General features: G+C 39.3%; 1 protein-coding gene across 1 annotated transcript in view; it reads left to right on the forward strand.

Annotated features, from left to right (window-relative positions):
- IQCM (IQ motif containing M) overlaps positions 1–18,579 on the forward strand; it is a 417,529-nt gene that overhangs the window by 13,332 nt on the left and 385,618 nt on the right. Inside the window, exon 2 of the mRNA XM_045295807.1 lies at positions 1,114–1,204. Coding sequence (XP_045151742.1) covers positions 1,114–1,204 — 91 coding nt within the window. The remainder of the gene's footprint in view (positions 1–1,113; positions 1,205–18,579) is intronic.

Genomic DNA, 18,579 nt, shown 5'->3' on the forward strand with positions numbered 1-18,579 from the left:
TCTGGAGGAAAGGGGGCCTGGGCTAATGGTTGATAACCTGCCAGCCTTCTCTCGATTTAACTCGCCGCTTTCTCACATGCACCTTGGGTTTTCTGCACTTTAGTGTCCCCCATTGCCAGGAGTCAATTTGGTTGCACAGCAAGCCTATCAGTCATGGTAGAACTGTTCCACAGGGTGCCCCAGACTGCGATCTTTGTGACAGTAGATCGCCAGGTCTTCTGTGGCGTGGCTGGCTGGCAGGTTCAAACCATCTACCTTTTGGTTAGCAGCTGAGCCCTGAGCGATTTTTGCCCCAGTGTTCTCATCTAAAACTCTAAGTTTCCTAGTTTAAAATTTGTCAACTGTAGATTTTTATTTCAGTTTTACAAGTCTATTTTGTATAGTTCTTTATGTGGTAAGATGATACTCCCTCAGCCCAAACAAAACACAAGAAAACGACACCCAAATGACTGTCATCCACCCCATTCCAGCTCAGGGCTAAGCAGAGAGGCCACGGTAGAACTGCCTCTGAGGTTTCTAAGTTGTATAGCTTTAGGGAGCCATTCTCACCCCCTCTCGCATGGAGCGGCTGGTGGCTTTGAACCACCTACCTTTCAGCTGTCAGCTGAGCACTTTACCGCTGTATCTGGTGCTTCTGTCTGATTCTCTACCAATTGGATTAGGACCAAGTGTTCCTATCCACATTAACTAATTATTGCTACATTATTTTAAAACAGTAGGCCTTTCTATAAAAATTAAGCTTTGTGATGATTATGATAATAATAATGCTGATGTGTATCAATGAGCCTCTTAGTCCCGGAGGGTATGTGCTCTGCTGTGCTGTTGTTGACATTTCTTTGGGAGCTCTCTCGTTTCTGATATATGCAGTTCATTTACTCTAAACTTTCTGTCCTAAATTGTTGTAATTGCAAAACAACTGAGTATCATGGGATGAAAACACACACACACACACCCACAAATGTGTTTTTAGAGTATCTCTTTAGTAGTAATTTTTAAAAGAATATTATACTTTCTGTTATTAACAAAATCTGTGATTTTCTACTTAATTCAAAAAATGCACTTAGAACTTGAGAGCTAATCGTATACAATTAGAACCTTTTTTTTGAATTCCAGAGCAAGTTAAACTGAGTAAAATCATGTCTGATATTGAATCCGTGAGTAAAAAAATGGAGAAAGAAAAGCAACAGTTCAAAGAGAAATCCAGGTAATGTGGGTAAAGTGTCGTAAGCTAACCTGTCAAAAATGTGTGTGTGTGTATATATCTATATTCATATACACATATATCCAATATTCCCTGACCAATTGTCATAGTTTCTCATCTCACTATGAACACCCCATGCTTGAGGCTAATTTATCCTTCTGTTTGAGTTCTTTGAAGAGTATCAATTATCCAAATTTTGTTTGCTGTTCAATTAACTTTTGAACTGGAAGATGTCTCGTAGTTAAGCTAGCCATCTGTGGTTTACAGTGCCTCCACTCAAATCCAACCTGTGACTCTCTTGAGAACCAAACCTGCTGCCTTTGTGTCAGTTGCGATTCATAGCAAATCACAGAAGCACCAGGACAGGGTATAGCTGCCTCGGCATTCCTGAGCATTTCCAAGCATTTTCGAGAGGCCGCCTGCTCCCTGGTTCCATTATGAGGAGGCTTCTGGGTTTGAACTGTTAACCCTTTGGTAAGCAGCTTGAGCACTTAACTGCTGTGCCATCGGGACACATTTCCTGAAAAAACAGCTATATTCTATGACTATTACATACATTTTTATTTTAATATCTCATCTGCAGCAATTTTGAAGCAGCTCATAAATTTTCCTTTCGTAATTTAAACATAGTCTTTTTTAAAACAGAAAATGGGGCTGATTAGACAACATAATGTGAACGCAGGGATTTTCAACATTGCTTCTGTGTTGCAAAGGTATCTAGGGATGGAACACATCCTTTTCACGGTTATCCCACTCCATGGCACCACAGTATTAAACATACCTGTCTGATCATTTTACATCATTGCTCACCCTAACGCTCCAGGTAGAACTCAAAAATGGCCTTTGTAGGCCAGCAGATTCCATCGACTACACTTCAACTATAGGATGGCGCTCCAAATGTGCTTAAGCAGATTTCAAAATAGCAAAGAGGTCGTTAGAGAAAGGCTACCAAAAAAAAAAAAAAAAAGGAAGGAAGAAAAGAATAAGGTGGTCAATGACTCGCATGGATCGTACCAGCCACATCACATCCATCTGACCCTGGTCTGGATAAATGTGGACACATGGAAAGTAGCGTTTCTTATTTACTAGAAGGAGATAGCATTCCACCAGAAAAGTGCTTTTATGAGTGGTTCGCTTCAAGCGCTGCCTGGGTAGAGAGGATGACTCTTTCTTCTATGCTCCACTCTGTGCGTGAGTCAGGGGCTAAGTGGTTCTCAGCCTCCTTCCAGCCTACCCCTGGCCAAGGAGGGCTATTTAGGTCAACTAGAAATGTATGCTCTGTGCGCACACTTGTACCCAAACTGAGGAGCCTCCGAAAACTGGCCCTTCAGGCTATTTTAAAGCTCCAGTTTAAGTCACAAGTTGTACCTTTTTACCTTTGCTAAAAAATGGATAAAGAAGACCCAAATCCTTACAATTGGGCCAACAGGAAACAGCAGAATAAATGGAGAAAAGGTGGAAGTTGCCAAGGATTTTTGTCTTGCTTTGGCCCACAATCAATATTCCTGGAAGCAGTAGTTAAGAGATCAAAAGACAGGTTGCATTAGGTAAATGTGCTGCCTAAGACCTCCTTAGAGTGTTGCAAAGAAAAGAAGTTTCTTTTATGACTAAGGCTTGCCTTACATGCATGTGGAAGTTGGACGTGAACACAGAAAAGCGATGAAGAATTCCTGTGTTTCAATTGTGGTGCTGCAGAAGAACATTGAAGGTACCACGGACTGCTGAAGAACAAACTGACCTGTCTTGGAGGAAGTCTGGCCAGTGTCCCTTAGAGGCAAGGATGGCAAGGAGACGAGACCTCAGAGAGAGGACCTTAGGCTTCATCAAGTAGAGGGCCATCAAAAGGCAGAAAGGCCCTCGAGGAGCTTCGTTGGCACAGTGGTGGTAGCAGCAGCTCCAACACAGGAGCAATTGAGAGGACGGCGATGTTTTATTCTCTTGTGTACGGGGTGTGTGGGTCGGAGCCGATTGGATGGCACCGAACAATAACAACCATCCTACTACCTCATCCTGCTCGGACTTCCCGAGGGAGGAATTGTATTTTTTAATCAGGCCTCCTTGAAGAGACACTCTGGCTTGTCCAAAGGATATGCTCCTCAAACCTCTTCAGCATATATTTTGTAGGAACCTTCATAGTTATTACACGTTAATATTGCTCTGTTAAAATATCTCTTTCAGTGGCTGTTTTATATTAATTCATCATTACAGAATGAGATGGTATGAAATTTGGGGTACTTGGCCATTATCAAATTGAAATTTGAGAAACTTTGCTAATGCCATGAATCATTGTGAAAATAATCCCATAAGGTGTAATAGATGCCTTGAATTTGGAAGAGTTGGATGTATGTGCAATTTTAACACTAGATCTGGTTTTATTCATGGTAAACTAGGCGTCTAGTGGTTGTTCCCTGGATTGAGACTCATGGGGTCAGAGTTGAACTGTGCTCTGTAGGATTTTGATAGACCAGGGTTTCAAAACGAGACCACCTACTAGTTCTTCAGAAATCCTGTGGCAGAGCACATTAAATTCATGGAAAAGGATGAAATATTTTTTTTAAAGAAATATTTAAAGAAATATTACTTTTGCCTTCATCCAGTTTCAACCAAGATTTAGATTAAGTCTAAGAGAGTAATAGCTATTAAAAAGAGAAACTTATATAACAATTTAACCAAATAGGTTAGAATTTTAAGTAAGCATCGAATAGCCAGTAAAGTAAAATGTATGCACATAAAAATTCTGTTATCAATATATTTTTATGAGATTGGTAATCTATGAATGAACGTTAATGATTTAAAGACAAGTGGACTACCCATGAATAAAACATCTGAGCAGATTAGATATAATGAAACTATTCCCTGCTCGAGAAGGAAGAACACACCTTTTGAAAAATCACAGGAAGTACATACCATTTTAGCGACAACCTGGGGCACCTAAGCCTGGACTTCAATCCACGTGTGCTGCCTTGTCTGTATTTGTAGCTCGTTTACGGTTATAGTACCTTTCCTAACTTAGCACTTCGTTTCATTCCGTTAATGTTAGAAATGTGTGGAAATGCAGAGAGAAAGTCATAGAAGTGTTTTAGGACATGGGAACTCAGGGCTTTAGAAAACCTGTGCTTAACAAGAGAAAATGTCGTTAGACTCAGAATTTTGTTGAAATCTAGTTCACCAGGGACATGAAGCAAGGCAATTTAGCAATGAGGATGTAAGCAACGGAAAGGCAAATGGAATCAGTCAGGAAACCAGATAGAGGACTGATAATAATGCAGATATAGGCTCTAGGACTAATTTACCTAAATTACTGAATTCTTTGGAAGACTTCCAACAGTTGTACTATTAGACTTTTATGAGACAATGTATACATGTTGGTTTTGGTTAGGCTCCACTGAGTCACTCCTAACTCATAGCAACCCTGTGCACAACAGAACAGCACACGGCCCAGCCCTGAGCCAGCCTCACCATTGTCTTCAGTTTGAGCTCTCTGTTTCAGCCACTGTGTCAATCCATCTCGCTGAGGGTCTTCCTTTCATATCGCCCCTCTACTCCACCAAGAATGGTTTTCTTCTCCAGGGAGTGGTCTCTCCTGACAGCATGTCCAAAGCACATGAGGTGAATCTTGCCATCCTTACTTCTAAGGAGTATGCTGGCTGTACTTATTCCAAGACCCATCTGTTGGTTATTTTGGCAGGCTACAGTGCTGCTTACAATTCTCTTGATGATAGTTTGAATGTACTAATTTTAGAAGGGATATTTTAAAATATACCATAAAAATTGGTGCAGCAAAATAAACTTCTTGGGAAAACATCCAAATAGGAACTATTTGTACTAGGTATTATTGTGGCTGTTCCCAACCACCGTCAACCCATGCATGACAAAACAAAGGCTGTCTGCTCATGCACTGTCTTCACCATGATTGCTATGCTTGCATCCATTGTTGCAAGCACTGTGGCAATTTATCTCTTTGAAGGCTTTCCTCTTTTACGCTGGCCCTCTCCAAAGCATGCTTTTCTTCAGCCACTGCTTCTTCCTAATAATATGACCAAAATGCAAATGATGAAACCTCATTAATACCCCTTCCAAGGAGTGTTCTGGCTGTACATTCTCTATGACAGATTTGTTTTTTTCTTCTGTAGCTCATGGTGTATTCAGCATTCTGCACCAACACCTTAATTTGAAGACACTTCTTCTTTATTCGCTATTCAGCTTTCTTATGTGAGGCTGTTGCAAATACCAGGGATTGGCTCAGGCTTACCTTAGTCCTCCAAGTGGCATCTTGACTTTTCACACTTTAAAGAAATATTTTGCAGAAGATTTGCCCATTGCAATATTTCATTTGATTGAATGTGGATCCAAATACATTTTAATTATTCATGTCAATCTTTTTTCCATTTCCCATGGTGTTTTTCTCCCTACAAAAGAAAAGAGGAACTTATGAATTTTGATTCTTACTTTTTCCAAAATTTTAATTTATTTGCCCTGCAAAAAAGTACAATAATATTGAATAGTCAGACATTTTAAAATGTAAGGTTAAAGGAAGACATGTTAGCAATGTATCTTTGGATTCTCATTTTAAGGATTTTCATGCATTAAAATGCTCTTTATTATAATAGTGATGTAACGTGGGTGTATCCGAATCAAAGTCCATCTAGAATTCTGTTTTTATTAGTGCTGATTTCTGATTTGTAATCTTTATTATATTTGAAGGCATGACTAGTAGTCCTGGTGACACGGAGGTAAAGCTCTTGGGTGCTACCCAAAGGCTGACAGCTTGAACCTGTTAAGGGCTCTCTGGGAGAAAGATGTGGCAGTGTACTTTCATCAAATTGCAAACTTAGAAAACTTCGAGGCAGTTATATTTTGTCTGATAGCATCTTTGTGAGTCTGAATCTAAAAGAAGGCAATGGGTTTGGGTTTGGAAAAGTATGACATCTGCATTTCTAGTAACTCATTTCATAATGTAAGCAAGGGAACCTGGACTTCTTTCCCTAGTGTCTTTGCTTATGAGAGTTCCCTGTGGGTTAATGGTTACTCTGATCACTTCAGTAAGACGAGGAGGATCTCATCAAGTAATTATAGAATTTCTCCACATTATACTGACGCAACTCCACCATTTCACCTTCATGAATGCACAATATTTATGTAATTAAGTGGTTTGAGATCTGGCTCTATTATAATCTTTCATTAAAAAGGAATCATTGAACAAAACACAAAGACTATTTTTTATTTGGTGAGTAAATTGCATTGAATCACAGAGCAGGCTTTAGAAAGCAATGCAAAGATCTGTTTCTTGGCCTATTCTCAGTGGTATTTAAATAAATCCTAAAAGTTCTGAGGGAGTTTGCAAAGCTGTCTTGATACTCAAGCCTCTTGAGTATCCAGTTGGAGGTGCAAAAAATTAGAGGTGCACTCAATCCTCAGGCCAACTCCATGGACATGACTGCATGTGTAGTTACCCTAATCTGTAAGTAGATCACTCATGTTCTACTTATTGAATCGTTACTGTACACTATATGATAAAACTGTGAACAGAACAGTCATGGTCTTTGTTCTGTTTCCTGAGTGCGTTTTGTTAGATGGAAGATGTTCAGTTCAAAAATCAAAGGTTCCCGTTAGTTATCTTTCTCAGTGGTTGTCAACTTGGGTATTTCCTTTGACTTCAACAATCAATACTCACAGAAGCTTATACAGAGTGCCTCTCACTGAGCTTACAATAGGCACAGCCTCTGTTGCTATGGCTTTTATCGGAAGACAGATGGCTTTCTTCCCAATGACTAGCTTGTAATCCTCTCACATTAGTCTACCAGGTTTTTATTACAAAATAAGGAGTATTAAATCACCCAAAGATCTAACTCTATGTTTTGGAAACAGATTTTTGGATTCATATGCCTTCCCTGTCCGCGTTGGCTGGCGCAGGGGGACAAGAACCTATTCGACAGTGAGTCTACAGAAGGAAAATGGTGAGTCTCACAGCATACGGGTTGGTTACAACCCAGTGACTTTCACTGCTTTTGTTCTTTCAAAATACCAAAATAAAGAAAAGCCATGGAACAGAGCCATTTTATTTATATGCAGGAAAGTCAAAAAGTATTGCTACCAAGGTTCATACTTACATGGATTTATTCCAAACAAAACCTGTTTATCTATGTTTTGCCATTTGTGGGTGGTTGAAAAAACACATTCTTTCACTTAGCTTCTTTTCCTAGCCTTCATAGGGTGCCTTTAAAAAAAGGATATATTTTGTGCTTTGGGAAAAACGATTTTGAGTTCAAGATTAGTATCAAATTTTTAACAAAATTCAAGTGGACATCTTCCAAAATCATTGAAGCTTTGTAATGAATATATGGGCAGAATGCTTACCCCACAGCATTAGATTTTTAGATGGGTCAGAGTTTTAAAGAAAATTCTAGAGCCCTCTTAGAGGAGCCAAGAGAGGGAAGACCATCACCCTTGAGGAAACCCTAACTGAAGAGCAGAAATGGTGGAAAGAGCTTGTAGAGCTACAAGTAATGTTGGTGACTGAAGTTGGGGTCTCACACGGCTTGACACTCTCAATGGAAAATCAAGGTCTTGTCTTGGTCTTGTCAAGGTTTCAGCTCAACAGGAGCCAAAACCATTGTGTCAAGATCAGCTAGCTCAAAGAGCTGCTTTCCATCAAGCTTTTAAGCAAGAGTGAAACAATGAAGATCATTTAACCTGGTATGAGTCTTGGATTTACCAATATGATCCAGAGAGCAAGGCCCAATCAAAGCAGGGGGTACTGAGGGGATCTGTTGGCCTAGTTAAATTCAAGCAGAGAGACGGTGCAGAAGATTGTGGGGACAGTTTGGGGGATTTCAAGGGGATCATCCTGAAGAGGCTTATTAGAATAATTTGGGGGTACAGGAAAAACTGCACTGGTGACGCAAAGGCCAGGAAAGTGGCTTCACGGATTTATTTTTTTCTATCACTGCAAATGCACCTATTCATTCTTCAAGCGAAGCAAGGGTTGTCCTATGATAGTTGCAGTGAAATCCTGTCTCATCCACAATATATCCCTGAACTTGTTCCTCTTCAATAATTTTTGCTCCTAAAACTCAAAGAACACTGGGGGGAAAAAACTAAAAACCAATTTGAATCTCTGAAGGATTCCAAAACTACCATGTTGAAAGGATGTATATCGAAGAACAAAAAATTCTGTGGGGATGACTTAGCCAGATGGAAACACTACCTCTAAATGTCTATAGATATAGGCGGAGATAGATTAAGGTTCATATTTTGATATATTTGTTTAATAAAGGTTTCTATGATTTTGTAGCAATACATTTTACTTACCCCCATATTTCATCTCAAAAGATAGTTTGGAAATAACCACCGATGATTCATTTTTTCATTCCTTTTGTGAACTTGAGATATCAAATTATGCACGTGTGTGTCTGCATTTTTAAAGTTTCTCTACAGTTGTGGTGTTTTAATCCATAGTTCTACAAAGGAAGCGTAAATGTGATTGAGAACTCTCTGGAACTTCCTGTGCCACTTGTACGCTGAAGGGGCTATTGATTTAAAGAGACAGTCTTGTAGTTCTTCTTCCTTTTGTTTTCTTTAATGTATTACTAATGTCCTTCAGCTTTAGGCTGCCATTAAAAGAAACTCTTCTTGTAGAGCAGGACACTGATTGATTTTTGAAGACATTTTTGAAAGTTTGCAAAAGAAACTCCTCCTTAGGTTTGGAAGGAACTCTTGCATTAAATATCTTTTATTCCACTCCCATTTTTTCCCCAGCATCTCTCTGTTTAGCGTTTTAATAGACTCTACCATCCCTCTGAAGGAGAGAGGGAAAGTCCGCTTCCATAAAGATGGCAGCATTGGCAACCCTATAGGGTGGCCCTACTATGTGCAGTAGGATGTCTGTGAGTCCTTTTATCGACTCAGCCACAGTAGGTTAGGGCTTTATTTTGGTTTTCTTTTTTTGTTTGATATATAGGGTCATAATCCTTTTGAATTTCAAAAGAAATGTATCTTTAATCAAATAAATAGGGGTTTTTATCATGGCTTTGTTTTCATATGTGAAGTTTTTGTTTCATTTCCAGCCAAACAACACATTTACAATTGCACAACAGTTTTTCAGATAAGGTCAGATCGAAAGGCCTGGAGGCTTGTGACCAGCATCTTTTTTTAATATAAGCTATTATCCAAGTGTGAAAAAATGTTGATTTTCTTCCTGAATAATCTAATATGGTTGTGGTTTAGTGTCTTGGGTGGAAAATAATGAATACATTTTACATGGTTGTTTATATTTTAGTTCACTTTAAGGTTATATTCTAAAAATCCTGCAGGACAAAGCTTTTCTCCCAATTGCTATTATAATTCCATTGACTTTGGCAAGTCACAACGATCAGGCCACTGAGGCCTATTTAATAACACCATGCATCTTCAAGGGTGAGGGCTTGTAGAACTGGAGGTTCTCTATGGAGTGAATGTTAGTTAATTTGACTCAAAATTGTCCCTTTTGTGTTTAGAATACATAAGTAATTCTTTTTGAAGAAGAAGGGGAAAAAGGAAATGAGAGCATGGGAATTAAGACAAAGCCATGATTTCCATCCATTTGAGTAAAAAAAAATGTATACAATATACAGCATGGATCTTTGCCTTTTTAGCATAATTATTAAAAGTGAAGGCACTGGATTTATTTTAAGGAAATTATAATTCTGATCCTGACAGTTTCTAGTTAGGAAGCCTCATCCAAATTATTTAATTCATCTGTGACTTAGGTCCTATATTTCTAAAATGTTTGATAACAATAGTAATCTCAAAGATTTTTAGGAACTGCTTCTAAATTGTATACCATATTTCTTGGTGCTTAATAAAATTTAGATATGATTATTAGTTATTTTATTTGCATAATTAACATTTAAAGCATACTAGAGTCAAGAAGTCTGGTATCCGATAATCTCACTTTGAGCCTATCTTAAAGAATACTTTATTAGAAACACCAGGCACCAATTTTTAACACCACTGACTTGCAACCCTATGGCCCAGGGCTTTTGCCAGCATGGTAGTTCATAGTAGAATTCTCGCCTTCCATACAGGAGACCCAGGGCCCATTCTGGCAAGTGCACCTCAAGTACAGCTCGTGACTGTCAATGCTGGCTTGTGTATTTCTATGATGCTGAATACGTGTCAGTGTAGCTTCCACTACACTAAGTCAGATGAGGGAGCAATGCTTGATGATCTATTTTAAAAAAGATATGCTCCCCCCCCAAAAAAAAAACAACAAAAAACTAAATAAATAGCGAATGAAGCCCTATAGATCAAAAGGGTCCAATCCTGTTGTGCTTGGCGCCCATCTGAGTGATGGGTCCATTTGATGGTCTCTAATTACAATAACCACAGCTGTGAATTCAGGAAAAGAGCTTTATTATTACTGTGTAAACACATTGACTTTGATTACTCCTGGTTTGCTCTTCATGCTTTCAGCTGTTTTCTTCACTGTCATTGTTAGCAGCCTACTCTATACCTTGAATCGGATCCTCTTGTTTTAATAAGTAGTATTTTAGTGAAAATTCCTAGCAAATTAGGTTCCCATTTGACAATTTCTACACAAATTGTTCAAAGACATTGGTTATGTTTCCTCCTTGCATTGCGTTCTGGCTGTTCCACACCCAGAACTCTGCTTTCCTGCACTCGTGGCTTCTCGCCTGCAATTTGGAGTCCTTATTGATCTTTTAGTGTCGTTTTTATTGATGTTTTAATTCATCAATGTATGGGTAAATGTTTCTTATATTGTCACCAAATTAAAGGTGACCTCAGAAGAGAGTTTCAGCTCAAGATTTAGAGTATTCCAAGGTGATAGTTTTGGTATATCTTAATTCGGTTCCATGTTTTTCTCTCATTTGATCCATCTCTTGTGGCCCTGATCAGAGCGGTTGGTATGGGAGGCGGGCACCTTGGCTTCCTTCTGGTATGAGGGTAGACAGGATGATGCTTCCTGCAGGCTCTGAACTCTCTAGACCAGTTGCTTGTCTGCGATCTTGCCTTCTCTCTTTTTTGGGGGTGGAAACAATGAGTAGACATCAATCACTGCACCATGATGTTTAACTCCGGATCATAAATTAGGTAGATCACTTCTGAACTAATTTTCCATTGGTAATTTTACTGCTTTTTTTGGTAATAATTTCAAAGCTTTCTCCAAATTCATGATTCCAACAGAATAGGTTCAGAGTGACTACTCTATTGCTTAGAAAAACACTTTAACAGACTTATAAGAAAAGTCTCCTGGAAGGAGAAAATGGTTTTAGGGACTTTTTCACTGCTTCACTGAGCTATGGTCTAGTGTGAATCCCTTCAATTCTTCAGGTTTTAATGTTATCTTTGGAAATTGTGAAGAAAGCATGAAACAGACATCAACCAAAGGAATGATAGTTCATCACATTTCCTTTTTCTATATGATTGCTTCTCCAGTATTGATGCATTGTGTGCCCTACCAGAGCCTGATTTTGGCAAGATCTTTCACCTCTCTCTATAGTCTGGTACCACTTTCTGTCGTGGAGCTCCCATGATAAATCTTGTTGAGGATGTACTCTGTCTACAGCAGTTTCCACAAGACATTTGGGATTTCTGGCTTACCTGTTATCGCCAAAAACGTGACTCTAATTCTGTATCCTTGTTTTTGACCTCATCTTCCATCCTACCTTTTCTTCCCATTCCTGAAACCCATTCACTGTGTTCTGTGAAGGTATAACCAATAAAAATTCTAAATCCTTAATCTCTTCTAAATGTTGTCCTCATCTTAGTCTAACTAGAATCTGTACTCTGCCCCACAACCCTGAGGCAACTATTAATATTCATTTCACCGATAGCGCCATTTAGTTTTGTAAGTTACAATGATAACTTACCAGTTTTTCTCTCAGATGCCGTAGACCACAAACATCTTTGGCTTTCGTTGCATCTCCTAGAATGTTTTCTCCTCTTCTCTAAAATTTCCATCTGTGAATTTCATATTACCAAATTATATGTCATTATTTCTTCTTACAGTAATTTGTGACTCACTACCCTCTTTTATATTCTTAAATAATATACCCTTGTCTTAGGGTTCTCTAGAAAAACAGAAACAGTGACTGGATCTCCAATTACACGCTTTTGTTGTTGTTGTACCTACCTATCTATCATCTGCCCGAGGAGCCCTGATAAGTGGGGAGTTATGCCCTCAAGGTCCGCACTTCGAGAGACGAGACCGGTCAGACTTTCCTCACTTGTAAAGAGTTACCGTTTCCAAAGCTCCCAGAGGCAGTTCGACCCTGTCTGAAAGGGTCACTATGAGTCAGCATTGACTTGATGACAGTGAGATTGGTTGGATCACATATCTCTATTTTTCTATCTCTCAATCAGTATCATCTATCAGTCTGTCTAGCTAGCTAGCTATCATCTATTGTCTCTCTATCATCAACCGGCTCTCTATCAACACTCAGAGATATACTTCGAGGGATTGGCTTATGATCATGGAAGGTTAGCAAATCTGATATGCTTCAGAGGTGCCTGCCCATTTGTGTCACAAGCTCTATGTACCTATAGATGGTACGAAGTAAAGTTCTTCCAAAATATCTATTCATATTCTTTAGGAAGAATGTAGAGCAAGGAAGTCCTCCTTTTAAATGAATTATTATTTAAATTATGTTTGATTTTTACTTTACAATTTATCTTAGATTGCATTATGGAATGGCAATGATAGTCGTTTGGGGCTAAACTATTAGGAATCATAGCCTAGCCAAGTTCATACATAAGCTAAACCATCACACTGCTGGCTGCTCTTCAGACTCTGCAACTCTCTGAACCAAACCCACTCCCATCGCCTCAATTCTGACCCGCTGTGACTCTGTGGAGCCCTGATATGCGGCTTGTTCTACACGCAGTTGTTAGGCGTTGGGTTGTGTTCGAAAGCTCAGCAGATGGACTCATCAGCTGAGCCACCGGAAAGCCATGGAGTTTTCTACTTCCCTAAAGAATTTCAGTCTCAGAAACTCACAGGGCAGTTCTACCTTGGCTTATAGGTTCACTCTGCGTCAGAATCAACTCGACGGCAGTGAGTTGAGTGACCCTGTAGGACAGAAGGGAGCCGCCCCTGTTGGTTTCCTGGAGTATAACTCTTAGTGGGAGAAAAAAGACTCATTGCTCTTCCTCGGATGTGCTGGTGATTTAGAACTGCTGACCTTCTGGTTTGCAGCCTAACGTGCAACCCACTGTGCCACCAGGGCTCCCTGTCTTAGACTCCAGTCTTGTCATCATTCGCAGTTTCAGTATGCAGTGCCCCTTAGTTCCTTGGCCTCTCAAGTCTTTTAGCTTGTCCTTCGTGATTTTCTCCTTGGCCATGTTACAAATATTCTTCAGGCGCTATGCCCTAGAGATGTTGTCTTTTAAAATAATTTCAGTACCTCCAACATGTCATTTTGAAGAATTCTACCCTCCAACTATATATCTTCCTAAACTCCAAGAATATATATGTTCTTTTTAGCTCTCACTCGGAGCCAATGTTTATAGGTTCATGGTTCAATTTTAAAATTTCTTCTCCAGCTACACGCCTGCCTTTGGTAAATTTTATTCAGTTCCATGACTTGAAATACAATTTACATGCTGATGAGTACAAACCTTGCTCTCCAGTCTGATTAGTCTCTTGAACTTCATCTCACATTTAACTGCTTAATCGGCATTTCACGTGGATTTAAAATAGACAGTTTAAACCTGATGCATCTAACTCAGGAACTCTGTGCCTGTTGTTGTTTCTCTCTGCCGAGAAAGCGCCTCCATTCTGGTATTCTGAGCATCTTTCCCTCACTGTTCACAGGGCGTTACACAGTGTCTTCTGATCAGTAAGACATCCCTGAGTACCCTATTAAGCGCTATTAAGGTAGCAGTCCCATCTCTTAGTCCCATCTCCCTCATCTTCTTTATTTTGACGAATGCCCCCACAATATAGGCCATATTACCTATGTTACATCTCTGTTCTTGTCTGCCTTCTTCTGTTAGAATGTGATCTCTATGATGGAGGATAATTTTTATTGCTTTGTTCATTAACAAAATTATTCAGGGCCCAAATAATGCCTGTCACATAGGAAGTTCCCCCTATGTTTAGCTGCAAGAATGAAAATACTGGGTTGTATAGTCATTTTATTAATATGAGAGTTTTGCCAATGTTTATATTTATTTTTCTTCAACAAATGAGTTCCCTAGTTCATTAGAAAAAAATGGCTTCACTCATAGAGCTCAGTAATGCTGTTTTTGTTCCAAATTAGAAAAAACACCATTGAAACAAATAAAGCAACATTTTCTTTTCTGGAACATGGCTCCTGCAGGCAGAGCTTTTTCAGTACAGAGCACCTCAGACTGATGGTTAAGTGTAGAAGATAAACTCCTAAAACACAGAAAAATGGGTAGGAAAGCATAAAAATAATAAAACCAGAAAATATAAAGAAGCTTGGATCTACTGGGGTTGAAGGAGTCTTCACCTGCAGTTTGCCTTCAGGGAATAACTTTTCCCAATGACCTAGCCCCTCCATAATTATAAAAGAAAAGAAGAGAAAAAAGGGTCATCATCTTTATCTCTTCTGACTGTATATGGAACTAGCTATTATCTACATACCTATTTGTTTTCTATCTATATACGGGACTTAATGAATTCAGAATTAAATTACTATAAATTCTTATTCAGTGGCATATCATCACTTGTCCGAGTATTCCTCTTCAGCTTTATCTATTTATTTTTATAATCTATCATAGTATAATGAAGACAAAGAATGCCATTTCACAGCAAAAAGACTTTTGAGTCAATCTACTTGAGGGCCCCCCTCCCTCTCTTATGTGATGTCTCTCTTTCTGCCTAAGATCTGTGGGAGCTCCACATAATTCTTGGTGCTAATCTTTTGGCTGTTACACTGTGGCTTAAATTTTCTTTTTCTTTAAGATGTCTTTTTGGTAAGTAAGCATTGTTGATTTTGAGGTCGTAAATTTAAAATGCAATTTGGTCCCAATCTCGGAACAACAAAATGGCGTAAAACACTGTGCTCCTTCTATTCTGAATTGTGTGTGATGATTGGCCATGGGGGTGAAGTGCAGGTACTTGGCATAGCTCATCTATTCCTAGTGTTTGTAACACACACTACATGACTGGATGAGTGTGCAGATAAGATGCAGAAGAGTTTTAATTCAGAGATTGGTCAGTTTTGCCATTCTGGTGAGCTTTAGAGTGAGCGAGTAATTTCAAAACTAGGAAAAAACAACCCAAAACTATCTAGAAAGAAAATCCTTTTGTGGAGTTTATGTGAGATACCTGAGACAGAACAGGATGGGCAGTGGGATACTCCATGGGCATTTACCAAAGCTAAACAAACTGGTAACACTTCAGAGCGGGGCAGCACCCAAGAGTCCATGTGCTGAGACCCTGAGTCCAAGGGAGACATGGCTGCTGGCACAGGTAAGAAGGAACTGTATCCATGTTTTCTGATCCTGACTTGATGTAACCTGTTAACTTCCTTAATGGCTGCCAGAATTCTAAGTGTTTTCTGTGAGTTCTAGGTGGCCGATTGCAGCAAATTAGGATTATCAAACCCTACATGAAAGTGGAGTTCTGTGGGAGACAGGGTTGATGTAAGGATAGGATAAAAGAGGATGGAAGATGGACACACGCCTCACCTCTGCCTGGTGGTCCATCAGCTTTGGTTGGTTCAGAGTTGGAGTCTCCTTTTCCCTACTGCAGCCAGAAGGGGCCAGACATGGCCCCCATAAAACTTACTCACTCACTGTTTCACTTAGCAATATTTAATCTCTCAAAACACATATTGTTTTATAAAGACAGTGCTTATTCAGATTTACATACCTCCATGTGGAATATTGTTTTCAATGTCAAAACAAGCACTTGGAACATTTTTAGAATGAAATACAAATGGACATGGGCTAGCCTTTCTTTTGTTTAGGCCTCTTAAAGTTCTACAGCTTTCTCTATGCCGGTAAGTAAAATATATTGCTACAGAGTCAAAGAAATATTTATTAAACAAAAAAATCAAAATATGAAGGTATTATTTCTCAACATATTTAAGGTGGTATTTCCATCTGCTGACCTTTCACTGGAGCCCTAGTGCCTTAGTGTGTTACCCGTTAGACTGCTAACCACCAGGTCAGCAGTTTGAAGCCACCAGTTGCTCTGCTGGAGGAAAATGAGACTTTCTATTCCTAGAAAGAGTAGCCATCCTGGAACCCCCCAGTCCAGTTCTACCACGTCCATTAGGGTAATTATGAGTTGGAATTGACTGGGGGATACTGAGCTTGTCTTGTTGTTGTTTGTTTGTTTAAACTTTCCTCTGTGAGTTCTGCACTCTTTACATTACAAGGCATCGCCCTGACAGTTTGGCATCCTCGAGGGATTAAATTGTGTTCTTTTCCCATGCTCTTTGAGTTAGAGAAACAAAAAGAAGTCTGAAGGGAGTAACATCAGGGCTGTAGGATGGATGGATGAGGCTCTCAATTACAGTCTCGTAGGACAGCCCTTGCGACAGTTGAATAACAAGCAGGTGCATTCATTATCCATTGTTGGGATGGGGGGAAAGTGTCCTTGGTGCAGTTTTTTTGCCTTATTCTTACCAATGCAATTTTCCATTTACTTTAAACTCCCCCCAAGGAAATCCCTTATGAATCTAGTGTGCTTTTAGAACCTCTTTTAATCACACCTATGAAACTTGCTCCTTAAAGCCTCCATAACCTTTTGAGCTGATCTTGAATTTAACCGGCTCAAAACATGGTTTAGGAGGCCACTGTTTGCATTGCACATCCACCCACCCCCCCGGCCCTCCGAGGCACCTAATAAGACAAGATATGTGTGTTATTGAGAGAATTGTCTGCAGCTATCCACTGATGGTAGAGAAATATGTAAGCATGTTTGTTTGTGTTAAAAGCCTATGCATGCATGAACTGGAACCATAGTAACAACACATTTATTTTTCCACTTTTCATTGTAAATTAGGTGGCGGCTTACATTTCAGGTCATAAACTTTGTATTCAACATTTTACATTACTAATAAAATCCCCCCCAGTAGTTAATTCTTCACTCACTTCTGGATTTCTCTTTGCCGTCTGGTGGATTGCCATCATCTATTGTACCCAAGTTAGTACCTGTCAACAATCTAGCCTGTTGCTTTATCTTCTCTCCCTGACTCTCCCCACCTAACCCCTCTTGGAAGTCTCGAAATTCTGTTTTCTTTAGTATGAACGTCTTTTTCTTGATTTTAAAAATATTGTCCCCTGAAAACCATGGTGTCCTGTAATGTGTATCCTTCTGTGATGAACTGGTTTCACTCCGCAGTATGTCTGCATGAGGTGCTTCATGGTTTCATTGTTGTTTTTAGCACTGCATGGTATCTCATTATGTGTATGCACCAGAGATTCTGTATTCATGCTTCTACTGATGGGCACACAGGTGGTTTCCGTCTACTTGTGATTATGGACAGGACTTCACTGAACATGGTTGTGCGATGTTCTTGTGATGACTCTTCATTCCTAAGGACCTATACCTAGCAGAGATCGCTGGATTGTATGGTATTTCTAGTCCACGTTGTATGCAGAAGCACCTTATTGCTTTCCAGGGTGATTGTACATATTTACAGTAATACGTAATATGTACATATGATGACACTGTATGAAGGCTCCAATCACTAGCTTTTATTTTCTGCTTTACTAAATTTGGCTGACAATATAGGTGGAAGGTGGTATCTCATCATTGTTTTCATTAATAGAAATACATTTTTGTTTACTTAGCCTTGTACCTAGCTTGTTAAATTTCTTCCTCCATTTTTATGGTATTTGATGTAAATAATATTTCAAATTTTATTTCTACTCCTCTTCCCATTTGGGGGACTAGATATATAATTAACATTTTAATATGGAGCTTGCATCCTATGGCTGTTTTAAATTTATTTATTAATTCTAGCAGTTTAGCTTTTGAGTCTTTTGGAAAACATACACAGACACATAGACATATATTCACCTATCAATTCTTTTTGAGTATATATATGCCTACTCCACATATGGGGGGTACCCCACAAAAAATGGAAAAAACTCCGTTGAGTGTACATTTGATAATAGGAATTTCCCAGTGGGTGAGCATCTAGCAACTCATTTTGAGTTTGTGCACCTAGTGGCAATAGCTCCAAAGTGGTCCAGACATTTTTTCTGGATCCTTACTGGTGATGAATCAAGGCGCTATTCTGACAACCCCAAAACCAGAAAGCAACCAAGCCAGTGGACGATGCCATTGTTACCTCACTCCAAGATCAAGTGCAATCAGGATACATTAAGATTACTAATCATTGGAATATAAAAGCTAGAAGGATTAGCAGTAGAAAAAAACCAACATGGCCTGT

This window comes from Echinops telfairi, unplaced genomic scaffold (assembly GCF_000313985.2).
Source record: "Echinops telfairi isolate 266 unplaced genomic scaffold, ASM31398v2 ScPeMD7_5868;HRSCAF=6743_1, whole genome shotgun sequence".
NCBI lineage: Eukaryota > Metazoa > Chordata > Mammalia > Afrosoricida > Tenrecidae > Echinops > Echinops telfairi.